At 38.4% G+C, this 10,000-nt stretch overlaps 1 protein-coding gene and 1 pseudogene across 1 annotated transcript; one reads left to right on the top strand and one right to left on the bottom strand.

Annotated features, from left to right (window-relative positions):
• The window catches only part of LOC137646775 (uncharacterized), a 5,965-nt pseudogene extending 1,013 nt beyond the window's left edge, over nucleotides 1-4,952 (top strand).
• Nucleotides 2,656-5,338, bottom strand: LOC137646777 (uncharacterized). Its single transcript, XM_068379866.1, has 2 exons — nucleotides 4,958-5,338; nucleotides 2,656-3,283 (listed from the first exon to the last, which is right to left on the bottom strand). Exons 1-2 carry the CDS (start codon nucleotides 5,336-5,338, stop codon nucleotides 2,879-2,881), a joined length of 786 nt encoding a protein of 261 aa, XP_068235967.1. The 3' UTR covers nucleotides 2,656-2,878.
• Between the last annotated feature and the right edge of the window lie 4,662 nt (nucleotides 5,339-10,000).

The following is a 10,000-nucleotide window of genomic DNA, read 5'->3' as shown; positions in this document are numbered from 1 at the left end:
AAAAAAGTTTATACATATATACACAAATCCTTTTAGGAATTGATTCTTGAATGTTTAGGACACATCTTGATGTATTTTGGATGAAGTCAGACCCATGGAGGTGAAGATCTGAAATGAGAAAAAAAGGGTAACTTTTTTTGGCCAAAAAAAATTGTCCAAATTTCATGAATTTTTTTGGGTACCCAAATGAAATAGGAAGTGGCTAATTTTTTTAGGGAATAAACATATGTTATCCTAAAATAGAAATATGTAAAAAAATCTTCATTATTTTGTAAATTACATTTATATCAGGGGCCATATCTAAAGGTAATTTTTTGAGTACTTGGAAATTTCGTAAAAAAATACATATATTTAATATATAATATGATATTTATGCAGGTAAAAATATACCAAAATATCACAAATTCTATAGGGAACAAGAATATATATAGATAGGGCAGCTTACGCTTCGGATATGTCCACAAAATGGCCGCCAACCACACTGACTCAGACTCCCTAATCTGCCACTTGAAATGTAGGAAGGGTATGTCAATTTCAAGGTGTTATTTACTAATCTAATTATTATTGGATATGCATAAAAATTGTATGGTGGGTTGCTGGATAATTGTCGATTATTTTACGACTATAAAATTAAAATTCTGACCCAAACAAATTTTTTTGAAGGGAAATAAAATCGAAAAAAAAAATGTAAAACAATATTTTAGCTAAAAAAATTTGATGATATTCAATCAAAAAAAAAGTAAACAAAATTTTCCGACAAATAAACATCTAGAGGAATCATTACTCTGTGATAGTTCCTTAGTACGTAGTAATTTTGAAAGAATTGGGAAAAAACGAAAAAATGGCAATCACGGGAAAATCGAACACATACCTATATATACGCCATATCTGGCTAAAAAAAAGATAGGCATGGGTAGCCAGATCATCTAGAAACACTTTCCAACACTATAAAAATATAAGTTTTGCGACACTACTTGCCAATTCCTTACGGTAACATGAATAAGCAAAAAAATGCAAAACAAATAAAAAGGGGCACTCGTGGAAAAATGGCCATTCTAATATACGGCATTTCAGAAAAAAAAAATTTCAGCCACGTGCTAGGCAAACCATCAAGGCATATTTTCCGACAAATAAACATATAAATGAAATATTACTCTGTGATAGTTCCTTAGTACGTAGTAATTTTGAAAGAAATGGGAAAAAACGAAAAAATGGCAATCACAGGAAAATCGAACACATACTTATATATACGCCATATCTGGCTAAAAAAAAAATAGGCATGGGTAGCCAGATCATCTAGAAACACTTTCCAACACTATAAAAATATAAGTTTTGCGACACTACTTGCCAATTCCTTACGGTAACATGACTAAGCAAAAAAATGCAAAACAAATAAAAAGGGGCACTCGCGGAAAAATGCCCAACATTCTAATATACGGCATCTCAGATAAAAAAAAAAGACATGCACGTGTTAGCCCAACCATCAAGGCACACTTTCTAACACATAAACATGAAAAAAAAATCAATAATATACGGCAATTCCTTACTACGTAGTAAATTTTTACAAATATTGAAAAAAAAACAGAAATAGGCAACCGCAGTTAAATACCCAATATACCAATAACTACGTCGTATCTGACAAAAACAAAATCACGCATGGGTAGCCAGATCATCTAGACACACTTTCCAACATTAAAAAAGCAAAAGTTTTACGACACTATTTCGCAATATCTTACGGAAAAATGACTTGGCAAAAAAATTGAAAAAAATTAAAAAGGGACACTCGCGGTAAAATGCCCGACATTCTAATATACGACATCTCAGATAAAAAAAAAGACATGCACGTGTTAGCCCAACCATCAAGGCACACTTTCTAACACATAAACATGAAAAAAAAATGAATAATATACGGCAATTCCTTACTACGTAGTAATTTTTACAAATATTGAAAAAAAAACAGAAATTGGTAACCGCAGTTAAATACCCAATATACCAATAACTACGTCGTATCTGACAAAAACAAAGTCATGCATGGGTAGCCAGATCATCTAGACACACTTTCCAACACTAAACAAGCAAAAGTTTTACGACACTATTTGGCAATATCTTACGGAAAAATGACTTGGCAAAAAAATGAAAAAAAATGAAAAAGGGGCATTCGCAGTAAAATGGTCCTCGTGGTGATGAACGACATTTTAACTAAAAAAAAAAACATGCACATGGTAGCCAAACAATCCACCAAGACTTTCCACAACTGATAACCTATACAAGATGCACCATTCTACGACAATTTCATAATACGTAATAACTTTGATAATTATGCAAACTACCTCAGAAGGGTAAACTCGGACGCGAACGACCCCGACGCGTCTCAGAAATCGAGGAAGGAGTACAGCTACAGCAATGCACATCTGGACACTACTAGAGCGTGTAGGGGAGACACCTCCTGCAGGTCGATCACCCACAAATTCAGTCACAGGGGTGAGTCACGTGAGAAAAACCTGTTTTTTTTTGACGCTCGGGGTCGCAAACGACCCACCGTACCTATCCAGGGTTAATGATATTTTATTTTTAGCTAACATCAAAATCCTTATATGAAAATAAAAAAATAGAAGAAATTGTATATAATTTAAAAAAATTCTGTAACAACAAAATGAAAATGAAAACTGAGGATTTCTTTCCTTCATTGATAATGCTAATTACATACTTAAAGAAAATTCAATAAAAAAAAAATAAATGACAAAATAAAAATCAAAACTGAGGATTCCTAACTAATTACCTACTTAAAGAAAATTCAATAAGAAATTCATTTCTGTAACATAACAAAATAAAAATGAAAACTCCTTCATTGATAAGGCTAGTTATATAATTTTCCTATCTATATGAATTCATTACCAGAGAAGTTATGGAAATATGATGCAAGTTGGGTCTCTCCTGTAGGTTGGGTCCCAGAAAGAGGATTGAGGTGTCCATTGACAACATGGGACATTTCATTAATGCATCCTTTTTTGGCCTTGTACAAAACATCATTCACCAGACGAATAACCTCCATCGAAGTGCTTTCTGGGAGTTCGTCCAATTGGATTGTCCAAGCTTTAACTTGAGCATCGAATTTACTACTTTGCTTTTTCTGGAGACGCTCAGAGAGTAACTTATAAAAATCCCTCTGTGAATTCTTGCATACTTTAGAAGATGTAGAAGATGATGCTTCGGAGCCTGTAGGAGAAGGAGCAGGAGTGGGAATGGTTACAGTTGTTGGTGAAGAAACAGATGTTTCATCCAACTGTGGAAGAAGAAAGAAAAATATTTAAAATGTGTACAAACTTTTGTATTTCGGCATTTATAAATTTTTCGTTGGCTAAGCAAAATCAGGCTAAAAATAAAACATTTATTTACTTCATCTTTTACCCTTTGAGCTTTGCCCTTTTTTTTCTTCTGTATTGTTTTTTTTTCTCTTTATACATATATATATATATATATATATATATATATATATATATATATATATATATATATATATATATATATATATATATATATATATATATATATATATATATATATATATTTTTTTTTTTTTTTTTTTTTGAGGTCAGGCTAGAGAATGAGCCTTCTGGTCCGTCCTGATTCTCCCGCCCATTAAAAAAAAAAAAAGTTAGGATTTACAGATGGAAAAAATTGATATCATGTGACTTTTTTTAAGTAACTTGTTAAAATTTGCATTATATAATATGGTATAATATTTATAATTTTCTTTATATTCTCTTTTTCAGTTTCCTTCGAGTGTCGCAGAATGGAAAGCAATCGCACAACAATTTGAAAACAAATGGCAATTTCCTAATTGTTGCGGGGCGCTTGACGGCAAGCACATAAGCATAACTCCTCCCCATGATTCCGGGTCTTATTACTGGAACTACAAAGGATTCAATAGTGTTGTGCTGTTGGCCCTTGCAAATGCCAACTATGAGTTTATTATGTGTGATGTTGGCACTAATGGGCGAATATCAGATGGAGGTGTGCTTGAGAACACAAAATTCGGAGACCTATTAAGCGAAGGGAAACTGAATTTGCCAGAGCCAGCTAAACCAGAAAATAGTAGCAGAATTTTGCCATATGTATTCATCGGAGATGAGGCTTTCGCGTTAAGGAAGCATCTTTTAAAGCCTTATTCCTCTAAAGACCTCACAAAGGAGCGCAGAGTATTTAACTATAGGCTCTCTAGAGGAAGAAGAATAATCAAAAATGTATTTGGTATTATGACTTCACGTTTTAGGATTTTTTCTTCACCAATAAATCTAAAGATTGCTAATATAGAAAAAGTAGTATTAGCATGCTGCGTTCTACATAACTTTTTGAGAAGAAAATGTAGTGCATCATATTTGCCGCCGGAAAATGTAAGCAATGATATAGGCCTAGGCATTGAAAACCTAACCATTCCTGATGTAATGCTCGGAGATGTTGCTCTACAACCTTTGGAAAGGACACATACCAGAAACCCTCCGCAAGAAGCTAAAGAAGTCAGGAATCAATTTATGGCTTATTTTATGGAAGAAGGTGCCGTTCCATGGCAAGACAAGTCAGTAGGAAACTAGAGTACGAGACCAAGTATATATAAATTCAGCGTAGTCTTTAGCCAAAAAAAAAAAAAATAAGTAAAAAAAAAAATTAAACTAACAATTGGTCTCAGACTTTTCCATTGGATAGTTAGTTAAATTCTAAACAAATTAATTATTTAGTTCATGGTGCTTTAAGGTTTTGGTGAACTTTGTATGAATTAAAACAATTAATTCTGTATAAGAAGTGCATATTATTTCTTAATAATTGTATGTATAGAACTTCATATCATTGCTAGATAGTACTTAAAATATTAAGTACAAGTCACATTGTTCAAGGAGAAAGCATCACTGAAATTGTAAAAGGATAATTAGTGTTTAATAAAAATATAAATTTCCCTTACCATCTCTCTTTCAAAGCTTTCCTCCTCTATAGTAGACCTAGAGCGTCCTGACATTTCTAGGTCTTTCAGAAAGAGTAATTTTTCGTAGTACCATAAGTTGGGCTTATAAATGTCATCTGTGCTGGCTCCAGATTTGTATGAGGCCTGAACCTTTTTAAATTCTTTTCTAAGTGATGCACGTAGAGAATTAATCTTACGTAAACATGATTCACGATCAGCATTAGGGTCACATTCTTTCAGTTTTTCTATTAATTTGTCTTGAGCAATTTGTTTTGCGTGTTTGTTATAGTAATCTGCCGATTTAATTTTCCACAAACACGGGAAAGACTGGTATAGGTCTATAAAGTCACTTAACACTTCTCTTGAATTGGCGCTATCCATTTTCAATTTCACTCAACATACAAAAATAATGGAGCCTTCCTCGTGTACCCAACAAATTATCACCTGGCTCGAAGCTCCGCCCACAAAATATCAGGAATGTCTTGATAGCGTCGAGCCAGCTGCGAGTGGCTCGTTGCACGATGCGAAAGCCCCCATACACTATGAAAACTCGACGCGTTGCACGAAGCGCAATTCGATGCTCGATAGTGTATGAGGGCCTTAAGAGGGATGACCTCTTCTCCCTTTAATTGACAGTCCCAGTCAATTAGCTGCTCATCGTAAAATTAGACGGCGGGTTAAGTATTCTACCCGACGTCACCACATACTGCTTCAGATCATGGACTTGATTAGCATAGTGTTTGTAAAACACTGTGGATGATTCTCACCCAGTATATGTGTGAGTACATTTGAAGACCAAATTATTGACTGTCTATAACAGTAATTAGGGGGCAGGTTTTAATATGCTACCTGCCGCCACTACATAGTGTTTCAGTTCATATACCTGTCTTGCATAGGGTTTGTAAAACACTCTGGATGATTTCCATCCAGTGTAGGAACGAAGACACTTAAAGTCCATATACTGAAAGAAGTTCAGTGATGAAGCAATCTTTCTCGGATCATGAGCTGCGGGAGTACTGTCAGGATCCGCTCTACTAATAAAGTAGGTGAGCTTCGCCCTTAGTTGTTTTAGGGATAAATTTGATCCAGAGGTTTCTCCTTTAAAGAGCTGTCCTCCCCTGAAGTCTGAAGTTCTACGAAGATAGACATTTAGACACTACCGGACATAGAGAGACATCTTCCTTCTGAGGGCAGATTCTCCAGGGACCCCACCTTTTGGTGGGTAGCTCATTCTTAGCGAGAAAGGATGGATCAGGGAAGAGATTTAGTTCTCCTGTTTCTGAGAACTGAATGTGGCCCTCATCCCTAGAGAGGGCCACTATTTCACTAACTCTAGCCCCTGAGGCTATAGCAAACAGAAAAATAATCATTTGGGTTAGATCCTTAAACGAACAATCTTCATTGTTCAAGGATGAGGCATAATGTAGGACCTTGTCCAGAGACCAAGAGATGGGGTTTGGAGGTGCAGCAGGCCTAAGCCTCGCACATGCCTTCGGGATCTTATTAAAGATCTCGTTCGCCAAGTCTACTTGAAAGGCATATAGAAGAGGTCTAGTCAAGGCTGACTTGCACGTAGTTATCGTGTTGGCCACCAAACCCTGGTTATGAAGATGGATAAAGAAGGACATGCAGAAGTTCATTGAAATTTCTCTCGGTCCTTTTGCTTTTACGAAAGCAACCCACTTTTTCCATGATGACTCATATTGTCTTCTAGTTGACTTAGACTTGTATTCCTCTAAGAATTCTATATTGCCTTTTGAGATCCCAAAACTTTTCTTAACCGCTAGGGCAAGAAAATCATGCAATGAAGGGTTTGGGTTCTCTATAATAAATTGAAGGCACCTAATCTCTGAACCTTCTGGAGATGTCCCGATTGGAAGGATCTCAGCATGTTGAGGACTCTCAGCAGGTAATTGGACGGGAAGAACCGGAAATCCTAAGTCTATCCCTTCCATTTCAGAGACAAGATGTTTATCATCTAAATTAGAGGATCCTTGTATGGGGCTACATATCAAGGCAGTTCCTTGACAGCATTCGTAATGAAGAGGTCAAATTGCAGTTCGGAGACTTGTTACCATCCGGGAGAGAGTAGGTCTGCGTCCGTGGACCATTCTAACTCTATCAGCCTGAGCCTGAGTAGAGCATCCACTATCACATTGAGGATTTGTTGTATGTGAACTGCTGACAGGTGCCATCCCTTTAGGTAAGGGATGACTAACTACACTTAAACTGTATGAGACGTTTCCTAGCATCGTTGATTGCGGCGTCTCGTTATCGCTTCGGAGTCCCAGATCAGCTGTAGACAATCTGATCTGCTTAGAGAGAGTTTCCCTACTCATGACTGGACCAACATGGTCTTGAGATTTTCGGGCTTTGACCTTTGTTAGGGAAGTGATTGAGGAAGGACCGCTATCGGTCTTTTTAGGCCTCTTCAACCGTTTGATGCTTGTTTTTTCCAGGTTCCCAGCGCATCTTGCCGTCGTGCCCCTTGCATAGGGCCTACCTTTATTGCGAACTGGAGAGAGAACTGGGTTCCTCCCATTTCTCGTTTTGGGAATCTGAAATTTATCTTTCATCCACGATGTTCCGGGAACTGGATCATTTCTAGGGATGTTCATAGACTAGCCAGCTTGGGTGCTGCCCACCCCAGCCTATTGTCCAGGAACAATGATGCCTGAACCTTTCTTAGGCTTAAATATTGCATGACTGTGTCTGCCAATTTCATGAAGGCAGCTAGGACTCTGTCTAGGCTGACGAGTATCTTCCCTAGGAAGTGCGTTACTTTGTGTAACCTGAATCTTAGATAGGAGGGGAAAGGGTGATTGACTGGAAGCTGCCGATAGATGACTTTCAGGTCTGGTAAGACTATAGGCACCCTTTTCTGAAGCGGGGTCCTTATGTTCAGGAGGATAAACCTCCTGGACTCGTTGTTTCATTTGGACTTGTTGAGTGGCGATAAGTATTGAATGACTCTGAATTTTCTTGAGTCCTTCTTGTAAACACACAACGGCCTTCCCTGGAATTCGGAGGACTAAAGTTTCCTTACCACCTGTATGCTCTAGAGCTCTCAGGTAAACTCCTCCAGGAGGGATTTGGATAATTGGAGGAGTAGAGGAAATGGTGATAGAGATATCTCCACCTGTCAACTTAGTCCCATCTTGATTAGGCCATGGACCCAAGGATCGAAGGTCCAGCGATCCTAAAGGAATCTCCCTCCTACTGGAAGCATTCCTATGCTTCGACTGATCAGTAGGAATCTTTTTTCGACCATCTGTCTGTGATGTCTCAGTCAGTACAACTGTCGATTGTTGTTGAACCGCTCGAAATGGATGTCCAGACCTCTTCATCTTCCTTTTAGGTTGGGGACCCACAACCGTAGAAGATTCTCTTTTTGAAAGGATGCCCCACTTTTGGAGAAGTCCTACTTTCTCCATAGAGGCGTTCGTAATCGCTTCCTTGACTACCTCGTCAGGAAAGAGGTCTTTACCCCAGATGTTGGAAGATATTAGCTTTCTTGTATCGTGTTTCGCTGTTGCGTTAGCTAACACAAACTCCCTACATGTTCTTCTAGCCTTTATAAAGGCATAAAGGTCTTAAACCAAAGTAGCCATATGAATTTTGGCTAAAACCTTAAGCATGTCTGGGGTATCTTGATGAGCCAAACAGAACTCTATGTAGTTCTGTAGAGATAAGGATGCTGCAAGTCTCTCCTTTGTTTCTTGTTCGCCCTGTAAGAGAAACTCAGATAATTTTGGAAGATTTTCCTTAAATTGTCGACTGGCGATATCCGCCTCAAGTCTTCCTACTGAAAAGGTGAAATAGGCCTCCTTCCAGTTCTTCTCCTGTCTGGGAAATGCTATTGACAGGCTCGCACTCTTTGAGTGTAGGACACGGTTTACCTGTCTCTATTGCCTCAGTGACATATCTGAAAGCCTTCTCCGTAAAGAGGAATGAAATTGAAGCAGGAGCAAGGAAGGAAGAGTGCTTGTTACCCGGTGTGGATACCTTCGACACCGAGTAACCCGCCTTTTCTATGCAGCTTGATAGGATAGCCTGTGCTTTATCATTGTCGAGAATCATAACCTCCTTTGATTCCGTTCCTTTTTCTGATGTTGGTTCATCCTTCAGTCTAATGGAACAGTTCGGGAAAGCGCCAAAGCTTGGCCAGAACTGGATTTTGTCCAAAGGAACAGCACCCATCTTCTCCGAGATGTAGAGTTTGCCGTTTGAAATCAGCATTAGCTCCGCAAACCTCCAGGGATTGGTTGTGGAGCATGTCAGAAGGTCTTGATCTACGAGTCTTTTGTACGACCCTATAGGAGCGACAAGTGGAGCTTTACCAAGCTCTACCTTGCTTTTCGCTTCCTGCTTTGTGCTCTATTTGCACAAATTTTCTACTAGATTCTTGACTTGGGCCCATAACTGGTTCATTCTATCTAAAAGAGGGATAGAAGGCGGAGATATCGATGTCGTTGGCTCATGAGCCAGTTGGGACTGAGACAACTCCAACCCGACATTCTCCCTTTCTTCCCGTGGGCGCCTTTTGCCCTCCTTCCCGAAGGTTATCTGGTCATCGGGAAATGTACCTCGTGTCTGGGATACCACTATTTCCTTACACGCCGTTGGAAATAGTAACCTACGCATCTTGTCATTAGGCAGGTAAGGTCCCGGAGAGATTTTCTGAAGGCCTCTCACCCATATGCGTAGTTTGAAACGAGCTGCATACCTAGTCTCCACCAACTTGGGATTCTTGAAACCTTCGGACAAAAGGGCCCGACATACTTTGCAGGCCTGCGGGTTCCAATACTGCAGGTGTCCGGAAATAATATTGCAGGGGGCATGAAACCTGCATGCATTATGTCCGTAGAAACATTTACTCTTAGTTTTGTAGAAGACTGCAACACATGACATCTGGCGTTCCTCCTGTAAAGAAAGGAAAACAGAATGAGTATACGATTGATTATCTCACTGATAACCAATAAATCAAAAGTCATATCTTAACAGAATAGCTTAGGATAGCACGCTATAAAGGGATAGTAGGAG

The sequence above is a fragment of the Palaemon carinicauda genome, chromosome 9 (genome assembly GCF_036898095.1).
Source record: "Palaemon carinicauda isolate YSFRI2023 chromosome 9, ASM3689809v2, whole genome shotgun sequence".
NCBI lineage: Eukaryota > Metazoa > Arthropoda > Malacostraca > Decapoda > Palaemonidae > Palaemon > Palaemon carinicauda.
This window is presented reverse-complemented; position numbering and strand designations above follow the sequence as displayed.